This window comes from Ursus maritimus, unplaced genomic scaffold (genome assembly GCF_017311325.1).
Source record: "Ursus maritimus isolate PB19 unplaced genomic scaffold, ASM1731132v1 scaffold_32, whole genome shotgun sequence".
Taxonomy (NCBI): Eukaryota; Metazoa; Chordata; class Mammalia; order Carnivora; family Ursidae; genus Ursus; species Ursus maritimus.
In genome coordinates this window covers 19,577,192-19,590,387 of record NW_024425786.1, presented here as the reverse complement: position 1 = coordinate 19,590,387, position 13,196 = coordinate 19,577,192, and the positions used below count along the sequence as shown (strand labels likewise).

At 45.8% G+C, this 13,196-nt stretch overlaps 1 protein-coding gene and 1 long non-coding RNA gene across 7 annotated transcripts in view; one reads left to right on the top strand and one right to left on the bottom strand.

Annotated features, from left to right (window-relative positions):
* LOC121099788 overlaps window positions 1–3,661 on the top strand; it is a 10,295-nt gene extending 6,634 nt beyond the window's left edge. The window contains exons 2-3 of the long non-coding RNA XR_005831527.1: window positions 179–439; window positions 3,276–3,661. This is a non-coding gene — a long non-coding RNA (uncharacterized LOC121099788). The remainder of the gene's footprint in view (window positions 1–178; window positions 440–3,275) is intronic.
* The window catches only part of DHDDS (dehydrodolichyl diphosphate synthase subunit), a 33,560-nt gene that overhangs the window by 9,614 nt on the left and 10,750 nt on the right, over window positions 1–13,196 (bottom strand). For 4 of the 6 annotated variants that reach the window (XM_008694850.2, XM_040619055.1, XM_040619057.1 and 1 more), the window contains exons 7-8: window positions 6,023–6,137; window positions 3,914–4,021 (exon numbers count right to left, since the gene is read on the bottom strand). In XM_008694850.2, the coding sequence (XP_008693072.2) occupies window positions 3,914–4,021; window positions 6,023–6,137 (223 nt within the window). Of the gene's footprint in view, window positions 1–3,475; window positions 3,631–3,913; window positions 4,022–6,022; window positions 6,138–8,206; window positions 8,487–13,196 lie in introns of those variants that run through there. The other 2 variants (XM_040619058.1, XM_040619059.1) reach the window with 2 other exon arrangements.

Sequence of the window (13,196 nt, the reverse complement as noted above, 5' to 3'; positions counted from 1 at the left end):
TTTCTTTCTTTCTTTTTAAGTAGGCTCCATGCCCAGCGCAGAGCCCAATGCGGGGCTTGATCTCACAACCCTGAGATCAAGGTCTGGGCCGAAATCAAGAGTCGGACCCCGAATCTACGGAGCCACCCAGGCGCCCCCAGGCAGGCATCTTACTGACGCCACTCCTCTCGTTTTACAGATGAGGAACACGACAGATACTCTGCAGGGCTCAGTCCCTGCCGGTCGCCCCCAGATCAGCAGGCAGCGCCATGTCTCAATCAGGGATGTCTGAGACAACAGTTCAAGCTTTTAACCTTTCCTAAGGAGAAGACAGTGGCCACCTGAAGAAATAAAGTCAAACTAAAACAGCCGACTGGTCCAGCCTCACGTTTAATCTCTGACAAATGCATCAAAGGAAGTTTGGCGGGAACACGTATCTTCTGTAATACCATCCTTCCAGGTGAGATGGCCCAAACCTCACTGCTCATCTGTCAGTGATCCCCTCGTGGACCTTCCACTCGTGCAGCTTGTAACCGAGGCTCAGTGGCTCCGCCCGGCCACCCACCCCTCCCCTGCTGATGTTCTCTCTGTCCTACTGCATCTGAGTCAAGACGTCCTCCCTTTACCAGCCCCCATTTTCTACAGCTGATGGGTGATCAGCTGAAGACTGCCAAGGTCCCTTCAGGTACCAAGGTCTAGCCCGAAACAGCTTGTAGCTGAGTCCCTGCTTCTCTCAGCTTGCACCAGGGACGCTCATCCCAGGGAGCTACTCGAGCTCTAGAAGCCACCTCCCTGCCCTCTGCCCTGGCTTCCTGTAGGAACAGAGACACACTGGCTTAGAGATAGAGCAGCTCAGATTTTTAAAATGGAAATTTGAGAAATGGGATGGGAACACAGACATGGAGGATGGAAACTGAACAAGGAACCATGAAGAGTCTAGTTTGCTCATGAGACAGGGTACCTAAAAGGGAGACACTGGAAAGACCAGCTCTCTGGTCTGAGGCCAAACTGGCGAGGATGCTGTTAGTCTGGAATCTACCCTTAGTGCTTCTGCTGAGGCACTAAGATTTCTAGAAACAGAGCTTTGAGGACTCCTGGGTAGATAAAGCCTGGCCAGGATCCCCAAGGAGTCCCCCTGAAAAAGGGTTCAGGATAGTCAACATCTCTGTTATAACTCTGGTTTCCTCGCTTTAAAAATGGTGGCAATAACCATGGTAGCAACCTTCTAGCACTATACAGAATCTACGTAAAGGATGCCTGACATGTGGTAAGAACTCAATAAATGTTTGCAATTAGGATTCCCAGGTACAGAATGGGACTCCTAATACTTGTCCTCAAACATGTCCCACCTCACCCCATGAAATAGCAGAACCATCCTCCCAAACGCCCAGGCCCAAACCTACATGTCTAGATTCCTAGTAACATTAATATTTGTACTCAATTTGTTTTATCCTCCAAGATCCATGAGTTACAAAATTGCATCATCAACATTACCGCTAACAAAAACCTCTTAAATAATGGTTAAGTTTCCTTTCAGTTTGTATTATCCTTAGAATATATCTCACTAAAGATGTATAGTCAGAGAACTATGTTCAGATAACCTGAATTAATTCTTTTCTCTAGGGATTATATTATCTTAGAGTTACTTTCATTTGTTTCTGTTTTAACATGTTTTTCCCCATCTCGGTCCACTCAGCCCTCCCCCTCCCTACAGCCACCAGCTGACCTTGAGGCACATCCTCTCACCTGGACTACTGGTCCCGGACTCCTGCTCCCCCTGAAAATCCTGAGTGATTGTTGCAAAATGTAAATCAGATCCTGTCATTCCTCTGATCAAAATTCTCCACCTCTGTCACCATGGGCCAAAAGGTCCTATATAACCAGAGGCCTGACTCCCACCCAGCCTCATCCCACACCCTTCTCCCTCATGCACGATGGTTTCTTCGTTTGCTCTTCCAAGACCCAGCGTCCTTGCATTACTGCTCCTTCTGTAGAGAATAATTCTTTATCCCCAGATTTTCACACGTCTGGCTGCTTTTCATCTTTCATATCATGGCTTAAAAACCACCTCCTCAGAAAGGCCTTCCTTGACTGCTCTGTTCAGTACCTCTTGCTTTCTTCATTACTCTCTAGCATATCACTCTATTTTCTTCACTGCCTTATTACAGTCTGAAATTATCTTATATATTTGTTTACTTGTTTATTATCTGTCTCAAGTAAGACTATAAGCTCCTGGAAGGTAGGAATCTTATGCTTAATATAGTCCCTGACTCATACTTGGTACTCAGTAAATGTTTATGCAACGAATGAAAGTAAGTCCTCTCACAGCCACGTAGGAAAGCATCTGAGAAACCTAAAATTACTATAAAAGGCTTCTGAGCAGCCAAATCAGATAAGAGTATCCATGCACAAGAGCTCATGCACCAACATCCTCTGGGCTTTACAGCCGGTTTACTCCCACTTTACAGACCTATTTCTAACAAGCTCAACTGACTGGTTTCCTTGCCTATAGCCGATTTAAAACAGGAAATAGGAAGAGGAGGAGGGATGCTGTCAAAATTAGCCATTGATGGTGGTAGAAAATGAGACGGAGGCTGTACAAAAATATACGTGAAATCCCAAAGCCAAGTATTTGGGAGCCATCTAGCTCAGGGCGAACAGTCCCACCCCTCAAGGGCATCACTGTCCAATGAAGGGCTTTAAGATGGCAGCTGCCGTCATCATTAACAGCAAGTGCCTGGTATACACTAGGTGTCAACGACTATGTACAAGACACATTTGGAAAGTTTTCCATCAAACAAGGGTAGAAAAAAATTTTGGTTCTTAAAGGAGCTTTGGTCATGTGGAAAAATCCAATATTTATTCCTCACTGGTGGTGGATAACTGAGACTCTGCTGTTTTTCCTTTCACTTGAACAGAACTTCCTCTTTTAATTCTTCATATTCTAATGACCAAGCACATGACCAAAGCTTCAAGATTTGACAGACTTATTCCAGGAGTTCTGGACTTGGGATTCATGGGCAGATTCCAGGGGTTATGTGAATCCCGGGTAGTAGTCTAAGTGTTTTGGTGATGAGTACAATACTATGCAAAATGCCACATGTTAGAATGATTTGTGCCATTTTTCTAGGGAGATGGTCTATGGTTTTCATCAGATTCTCTAAGGGGATTAAGAAGCCCCGACTTAAATCATTATTTCCTCCTGGCCATTATCTTTCTAGACTGAAGAAACAGCAGCAGCTTTGGGCTTAAAGGTCTGTGACCTTGAGACACTGACTCTGCCCCTCTGTTTCCAGATTTGGAAAAAAGAAGACACCAAACCTGCGGGACTGCTGGAAGGGTTAAGTAAGGAAATTTACTTGAAAACACCTAACACACTAACCACCACACATACTACCAGTATTATTAAGAATTCTAATCGGATGCAGGAGACTCTGACTCCTATTAAAACGTGTTTCAAGATGTGGTGATCAAAATTGAAAGAAGAACTTCAAATACCGGCAGAACGTATTTTATATAATAGAAAGACAGCGCTACTTTGCTCTTAATCCCTTCTGGAAGAGGTTTGACTTCTGGATACTTCTACGATCCTTTAATAGCTTAATACCGTCAGGGAATGGCCAATATCTCTGAGAAGGCCTTCCTGTGTTTCTGTGGCAAAGAGATTAAACACATGTAACTTGAAGCCCAGTTCTCTTATTGGTTATGTGTCCTTAACAAGAGAATTTCGATGTATTCACTTGCACGGGGGGGGCTTGGGGGCATTAAGTGAGATAGTACTTATAAAGTGTTCACCGTGCCTGACACGCAGGAAACAAGTCGCAGCTGCTGTCATCACTCACATGCTTATTAGCAAGCGCCTCGTGTAAGTAGCAGCGATGCTAACCTTTCCTTCTGTCACACCCAGTCAGACCAGCCCTGAGCTCTTTCTTACCTGGAGCATGCTGTGGTTCATCTGGTACTGCAGGATGGCCTCACAGAGGTTCCAAAATGTGTACTCTGGCCACAGAACGGGCTGGAACACCAAGCAGGAGTGGGAAGTCTGGGAAAGCGGGGGGAGGGGGGGAGGGGAGAAGACAGTATAGTTTAGTAGCATGTTGCTGGAACATACTCCTGGTCGAGCTTCCAAAAAAGGAGCAGGCTGAGCGCGACCCAGGGGCCCAGAGAGGAGACGGCCCAGGCACCTTGAGCTCAGCTACCGCTGCCGCCAGCCCCAAAGTCCCTCGCTCGTGGGGAGGGGTCATCTGAGGCGCCTGCGTGCAGCGAGGCAGAACTACAGCAGGACTAGATCAACATTCCCACCAGGATTTTTCTGAGAGCCAATTTTAGGCCTATGAAATAACATCTGGATTATGTTATTGGCTCTTGGCCCTTAGAGGTCATCTGGGAGACATGTTGTCTGATAAAAGTCAGCAATGAACAAATGGTAGCTGGGGCTGTTATTTTTTTATTTTAAATTTTTTTTAGATTATTTATTTATTTATTTAACAGAGATAGAGACAGCCAGAGAGAGAGGGAATACAAGCAGGGGGAGTAGGAGAGGAAGAAGCAGGCTCATAGCGGAGGAGCCTGACGTGGGGCTCGATCCCATAACGCCGGGATCACGCCCTGAGCCGAAGGCAGACGCTTAACGACTGCGCCACCCAGGCGCTGGGGCTGTTATTTTTAAGTAGCAGAGTAGGGCACGGTGGTGTAGAGCATGGGCCCTGGGGCCAGACTACCTGGCTTTGGATCCTGGCTCCACCATTTACCATCCATGTGACCTGAGGCAAGTTACTTAACCTCTCTGGGCCTCAGCCTCCTCAACTGTAAACCCGGGGACTAATGGGATGTCTGGGTGGCTCAGTCGGTTAAGCGTCTGCCTTCGGCTCAGGTCGTGATCCTACGGTCCTGGGATCGAGTCCTACATCGGGCCCCTTGCTCAGCAAGCCTGCTTCTCCCTCTGCCTGCTGCTCCCCCTACTTATGCTCTATTTCTGGTAAGTCCTCCAGTTTACTAATGCAGTCTTTTTTTTTTTTTTTTTTAATATTTTATTTATTTGACAGAGAGAGAGACAGCCAGCGAGAGAGGGAGCACAAGCAGGGGGAGTGGGAGAGGAAGAAGCAGGCTCCCAGAGGAGGAGCCTGATGTGGGGCTCGATCCCATAATGTCGGGATCACGCCCTGAGCCGAAGGCAGACGCTTAACGACTGAGCCACGCAGGCGCCCCTTCTAATGCAGTCTTTTAAAACTCAGTGCTGAGAAGTAAACTTTCCAGACATGATCTGATCAGCAGAGTAGACCACCGAACCATAAGCTGCACATTATTTCTTTCAATATAGCCAAAGGCCAAAAGTATCTTCAGTAGCTAAATCTTTAAGACTACGGTCCATTAAAATTTCTGGAACTTGCTTCAAAGCTGAGTCGCTCCAACCTCTCCTTCAACAATCATGTGCTACTTAGGGGCCAAGTTAATAGATGATGGAGATTTTCAAGCAAAGGCAAACTGATCTGGCTATGAGCTTTTGGGGGACCACTTACACAGGGGTAACTGAGCTGAGAGGCGGAGGCAGCAGGCCCCTAAGAAAGAGTCGGCACATAGTCTCTACCCCTCGTGGACTGTGCTTGCATAGACACGGCTGCTGCATCTGAAGGAGACAGACCCGTAACTGCAAGGCAAGGTTCTAGCCCAGAGGAGCGGGAGTACCTGGCAGATTACCAGGGCAGCAGCTTATGCTCACGGACACAAGGCAGAAGTCCAGCGCTCTGAACAGGGGCACAGGTGAAGTTCTCACCACAGCTAGATAGCCTGGACTTTCCTCTAGGCACTTCAGAGAGTAAGAACCACACAGGCTGGCAAAGCCAGGGACAGAAGAGGAAGGGACAGCCAATGTTACCAGGCACAGCCCAGATACACCTCTCCGGGTTCCCCACCCCCGCCCCTGCTCCAGTTCTCTGGTACCAGCACGGCTACGAGTGGGGAGGAGCCCCACTAAATCCGTCCTGTGGGTGCAATCACAGTTTTCAGGCCGACACAAACACAACAGTGGTCGCAAACCACTTACCTGCCAGAGCAAGAAGTCGCTGAGCCTCACTTCCCCAGAAGTCCGTATCAAGATGTCAGGTTGAGGAGAGTGGTTGGTATAGAGGCACTTATCGAGCAGAGACTCAGAGACATCACTAAGGCGAGTGGGGAAGAGACAAAGGTAAGCACACATCTCTTTTCGGATTATTCTCACGGTGAACTCGTACGTAAGGCTTCCCAGTTTATAGAACACCATTAGCCAATATAGGCGGGGGCCCTTAACATTCAAATGAACCTATAATTTTAATCCTCAGAACTACCATAAGGTATTCCGATCCTCATTTTAATACATAAGGAAACTGAGGCCAGAGAAGATAAATAACTTGCCCAAAGTCATTTCACTGCAGGTCTAAAACCAGATGCACATGCTAGAACGTGTCCTTCACTTGAAATATCTTGTTTTTTAAAATGCATACATCTGGGGCGCCTGGGTGGCTCAGTCAGTGAAGAGTCTCACTTCAGCTCAGGTCATGATCTCAGGGTCCTCGGAGGGAGCACCGAGTCGGGCTCTGCACTCAGCGAGGAGTCTGCTTCTCCCTCTGCCTCTGCCCCGCCCCTGCTCGTGCGCATGCACACACTCTCTCAAATAAATAAATAAAATCTTAAAAAAAATAAAAAAATTAGGGGCGCCTGGGTGGCACAGCGGTTGAGCGTCTGCCTTCGGCTCAGGGTGTGATCCCGGCGTTCTGGGATCGAGCCCCACATCGGGCTCCTCTGCTATGAGCCTGCTTCTTCCTCTCCCACTCCCACTGCTTGTGTTCCCTCTCTCGCTGGCTGTCTCTATCTCTGTCAAATAAATAAATAAAATCTTTAAAAATAAAAAAATAAAAAAATTAAATAAAATACATACATCTGACCCTGCAATTTGATACAATACTAATGCAACTATTTTTAGTAAAGATAAATCTAAATGCACTGATTGGGAAAGATGTCTCAGAGCTAATATTAAATGAAAAAAACAAGCTTCGGAAAATACACAGTGCAGGACACCTGGGAGGCTCAATCAGTTAAGTGTCCAACCCTTGATTCTGGCTCAGGTCTTGATCTCAGGGTCATGAGATCAAGTCCTGTTTTGGGCTCCACACTGGGTGCCCAGGTGGTTAAGCCTGCTTAAGATTCTTTCTCGCCTTCTTCCTCTGCCCCCCTACCCCCTCTTAAAAAGAAAAAAAGAAAAAAGAAAATACAGAGTGCAGGGGCGCCTGGGTGGCTCAGTTGGTTAAACACCTACCTTCGGCTCAGGTCATGATCCCAGGGTCCTGGGATCAAGCCCCGCATTGGGCTCTCTGCTCAGCGGGAGTCTGCTTCTCCCTCTGCCCTCCCCCCATGTGCGCTCTCTCTAAAATAAATAAATAAAAATTTAAGAAATAAAAATAAAAAATAAAGAACAAAGCTTAGAAAGACATACACCATACTCTTAATGGTGATTACTTCTGGAAGGTTCGATAAGAAGGAAAGACTATCTCTTTTTTACTTTATGTACTTCCATTATTGTTTGAATGTATTATAAAGGACATTTTTTAGGGGCACCTGGGTGGCTCAATCAGTTAAACATCTGCCTTCGACTTGGTTGTGATCCCAGGGTCCTGGGACTGAGTCCTGCATCAGGCTCCCTGCAGAGCAGGGAGCCTGCTTCTCCCTCTGCCTCTCTCTCTGTTTCTCATGAATATTTAAATACAATATTTTTAAGAAAAGAACATTTAAAAAAAAGATTATTTGAGAGAGAGAGAGAGAGAGGGAGAACGCATGTGTGCACGGGGTGGGGAGGAAAGGGGGAGAGGGGGACAGAGTCTCAAGCAGACTCCCGGGTGAGTGCAGAGCCTGACCCGGGGCTCAATCCCACGACCCCAAGATCATGACCTGAGCCGAAATCAAAAGTCAGCCGCTTAAGGGGCGCCTGGGTGGCACAGCGGTTAAGCGTCTGCCTTCGGCTCAGGGCGTGATCCCGGCGTTACGGGATCGAGCCCCACATCAGGCTCCTCCGCTATGAGCCTGCTTCTTCCTCTCCCACTCCCACTGCTTGTGTTCCCTCTCTCTCTGGCTGTCTCTATCTCTGTCAAATAAATAAAAAGTCAGCCACTTAACCAACTGAGCCATCCAGGTGCCCCTAAAGAACATTTTCAAAAACTTTTAAGTCATATGGACCATGAAACACTGCAAAAAATCCGTATTACTTAGGATTTTAAAAAACAGCAAAATGATCAGCCCTCCCATATCTGTTAAGAGCTACTTTCCCAAGCAGATGGACATTTAGAAAGGAGATGGAATGGAGGAAGAACGGGGACTGCCACCACTTATCTGAGGTAAGACACTCCTGTCCATGGAAAAAAGATATTTGCAAGGCTGGTTGTCTGTTGGTTCTAAGAACACTGTTTACCTGTCCCACCAAGCACCAAGAGGCAGAATTTGGAATCTCCAAGTGGTAAGACTTGCACCTTGGGAGGGATCTGGAAGATAAAATTTCTTGGTGGGAAGATTCTTTTAGGAGCACAGTTTAAAAAGCAGAAAGATCTGGGCTTTTTTTTTTTTTTTTTTTTAAGTATTTGGCGGGGGGGGGCGGGGGAATCGAGCATAAGCTGGGGGAGGGGCACAGGGAGAGGGAGAGAAAGAATCTCAAGCAGACTCCCTGCTGAGTGCAGAACCCAACTTGGGGCTTGATCTCACAACCCTGAGATCATGATCTGAACCGAAATCAAGAGTTGGACACTCAACCAACTGAGCCACCCAGGCACCTGTGGGTTGAGTGTTTAAAATGAGACTGCATTTACCAACTGTGTGCCTTTGGGTCCTCTTTTTGCAAATCACAGAGGGAGTTTTATTTTTTGTACCATCACATGAGAAACAATATTCACTTTTGAACTGCAAGAGGAAGGGCTCTAGTTCAGATTTCCCTGAAAATCTGATAGTCTTGTCTTAGCAGCATGGTTTTAATTCTCCAAGAAATCTGAAACCCTGTACAATCAATATAATTTCTCAGCTCTCTTATCTTTGAAATGGGCACATTTGTCCTATCCACTTATAGGTTACTGTGAGGATCAAATCAAATGAAATAACAGGGGCGCCTGGGTGGCTCAGTTTGCTAAGCGTCCAACTCTCGATTTCGGCTCAGGTCATGATCTCAGGGTTTTGAGTTTGGCCCTGTGTCCGACTCCATGCTGGGCGTGGAGCCTGCTTAAGATAGCTCTCTTCCTCTCCCCCCACCCCCTAAAAAAAAAAATGAAGTAACAGACTTGAGTGTACCTTAGGAATTAATTATAAAGTACTATGTAAGTAAAGAAGAAGAAATGTTATTTCCTGGTCCCACCACTTTGCGTGTGGCTTCAGAGCCCCACTTACTCTAAGTTTCAAATGTGTCTGCAAAAGGTTTGTTCCACCCACTTCAGGCAGGAGGCAGAATTCTTATCAAAAATGAGGTAACTCTGGGGGGGTGGGAGGAGATGAAATCGACAAAATGAAAATAGAACGTCTGTGCTATGGCCAACAAAACCCCATCATCACATGGCATTAGCTGTCTACATGAAGACTTTTAAGAAATATATATATTTTTAAAAGTAATCTCTATACCCAGTGTGAGGCTGGAACCCACACCCTGAGATCAAGAGTCTCATGCTCCACTGACTCAGCCCGCCAGGCGCCCCAAGAAATAATTTCTATTAAATAAAAGTAAAAAACCAACTTTCACCTATAAAATTAGTTTACTACTTTATTTGGCAAGAATAAGGTGAAATGGACACATCCAGACCCAGAGCCTGAGGTAACAATCCAAAATGCTGACAAGAGTTAAGTTTATACAGAAGGGGGAATGAACCAGGAGAGACTGTGGACTCTGGGAAACAAACTGAGGGCTTCAGAGGGGAGGGGGGGGTTGGGAGAGGCCGGGGATGGGTATTAAGGAGGGCACGTATTGCATGGAGCACTGGGTGTTATACGCAAATAATAAATCATGGAACACTGCATCAAAAACTGGGGAGGTACTGTATGGTGACTAATATAACAAAATAAAAATTATTTTAAAAAAATTAAAAAATTAAAAAAAAAATCACCTCGTGATCAAGAATCAAAAACAAAAAAAGAGTTAAGTTTATAGGCTTCACTGTAGCATTATTTGTAATAATGAGAAATTAGAAAGAGCCTATGTAACCAACAACTTGAACGATGAAGTCAATTAAAGCACATATATTCCGCAGCCATTAGAAATAACGAATGACATGACGAATTATTAGAAACGCGAGTGCTCATATTACAACATCAAGTGAACAAAAGCATGATTCAGGTGGTAAAGTATTCACAGTGTGATTTCTTTTGTTACAAATACTTATGTCATTATTGGATTTGTGTTTTAAAAAGAGGACCGACTGAACGTCGAACCACAACTGATCACTGCTCTCGTCAGCACCAGCCCAGCCCGCACATCCATGAGCGTGGTACCTAGCACCACGGGTGACGCATGTGTGGACATGAAGCCGATTGTGAGCTGTGGGCGAGTGAGCCCCAGGACACATTCAGCTCTGAATTCTTGCTCTTCCAGCACAGCACCTTCTTGGGACGAGGAAGACTTGATGCATGTTTGAATAAATGAGTGAATGAATCACTGAAAATAGATCTCAGAAGCAAAGACATGTTGTTTTTCTGAATGTGCGGAGCTTACAGGCTAAAAAAGTTTTTGACAATGTACGTGCATTCAACCTAGAACCCAAACACAGGTAACAGACACTGTCACGACTTGACAGGAAAAATCAACTCAGTTGGTTAAACTCACACACACATATTTAAGCAAACAAGAAGAGCTAGAAAGACATACTTAAAATCAAAGTGTTACCAGGAGTGTTGCTGATCGTGGAAGACCTAAATTTTCATCCTTATATACCCAGTGGCCTGCAAATCCTCTCTGATGAACATGTATGACACTTATAAAAGTATGTGCGTATTGGGGCTCTGATTAGCCCAGTCCGAGTAGAACACCAATCTTTCTAAGCTTGCAGCCTCCTTACCCTGGTGACCCTGCCCCACCCATGCCATATCTATCTGCTTGACTAATCCCACGTAGGAAAGTTCCTAAGTCACACAAGGCAAAGAAAATGAATATGGGAAAATTTGCTGGGCAAGAAGGAGAAGAAAACGGCCAGTGGTTGTCGCTGTGGTATGAGTAACAAGAACACTGAACAAGCAGCAAGATCAGAGTTCTAGTCCTAGGCACGAACACACACAAATCCATTGGCTAAAAGCTTTTTCTTTTCGGCATAAACATTTGTCTCTTTAAATGAAACATTAACTGGAAAGCACAATAATACTGTGAACAACTATGAAATCACCCGACAGGTCAAGAACCAGAAAATCACAGGAACCGGCATCTTCGCATCCAACCTTCTTCCCCTTCCATCTCTCACCTTCCTGCCTGCCCCCTGCCGACTTAACCAGCATCTTAATTTCTTCCCCAACAGTTCATTTTCAATCCACAGCTTAACTGACCTCTCTATACCATTCAACACGGTTGCTCCCACCAATGCCCGCATCGTCCCAACCTGCACCAGCAAATTCCCTCTTCTCTTGGCTTCTGTGATACTCACTGCCCGGTTTTCTCCCTGCCTTTCTGGTTATTCATCCTCTTTTTTCCTCAAGGTTCCTTCTCCTCTACCCAGCCAGCAGAACTTAGAGTTTCTCAAAACTCCATCCTCAGCCCTCTCTCCCTCTCACTCTAGACTCTCCTTGATGTCCTCATGCCCTCTTTGCTTCGGTTACCAACTACTCACAGAGGACCTCCACACCGATATGTCCAGTCCCCACCTCTCCTCGCAGGCTGTTGACCCGACATCCATGTTCAACATCTATGGTACATCCCAAATCAGAATGCTGACCTTCCTCCTCACACTGGATCCTCCCTCAGGGGTCCCTGGCACAGGGAAGGGCACCGCTATGCACCGTTTCAGAAGTCAAAAACCCTGGAGTCACTCATAACACACCCTTTTCCCAGACTTGGCCCATCAAGGCCTCTTGATTTTATCCACTTCATAACACGATGCAGTCTATTTGACCTCTTCCTCCCCCCCGACCCCACCACACAAGCTCCACATGGGGTAATCTCTACCCGACTTACTATGTACTTTTATTTTTATTGTTCCTTGGAGAGGAAAAGGATTTACAGAATAGCCTTAAAAACTCTCTCCTTGGGGCACCCGGGTGACTAAGTTGTTAGGCGTCTGCCTTCAGCTCGGGTCGTGATCCCAAGGTCCTGGGATCAAGCCCTGCATTGGGGTCCCTGCTCGATGGGGAGCCTGCTTCTCCCTCTGCCTGCTGCTCCCCCTGCTTGTGCTCTCTCTGTCAGATAAATAAATAAAATTTTAAAAAACAAAACAAAACAAAACCCTCTCTCCTTTTCTGCTTATCTAATTTCATTCTCACTGAGGAACTTTCTGATTTTTTTTTTAAAGGTTTTATTTATTTATTTGACAGAGATAGAGACAGCCAGCGAGAGAGGGAACACAAGCAGGGGGAGTGGGAGAGGAAGAAGCAGGCTCATAGTGGAGGAGCCTGACGTGGGGCTCGATCCCGTAACGCCGGGATCACGCCCTGAGCCGAAGGCAGACGCTTAACCGCTGTGCCACCCAGGCGCCCCAAGGAACTTTCTGATTTTTAATTTAGTTTCCCAGGTAAATCAAATTATACACAAGAAAGGAATCAGACAAATTCCTGAGTCCCAAGGTCCTAGATGAGAGAAGAAAAGGAAGGCATTCTGGAATCAGACAGCTCTAGAGATGAGTCAGCTCTGGCGCTCACTAGCAGAATGGCCTCGGTAAAGACGATCTAATGTTCAGTTCAGTTTTCCCATCTATAAAATGCAGAAAACACTTGAACCTCTCACACATGAGATTAATGACTGAATAAAATACAGAACATAACACATCATCTGGGTTATTCCTGCTGTTATTTTACTCTTGCTATTATTAGTTTATTAATATTATTACCAAATGTTACACTAACAATAACACGAAAGGACTGAGAGGCTAGATGGCTTCCAAAGTCTCTCCTGCTCTAATAGTTAGGATTCCACATGCTGCTTGTGATGAACAATTTTCTTTTTGAAAAATACCTGAATCTTGCATGTAACTGTAATATGAGAGACCTAAAGGACTATACCCCCAACAAGCTGCATTCCTGAA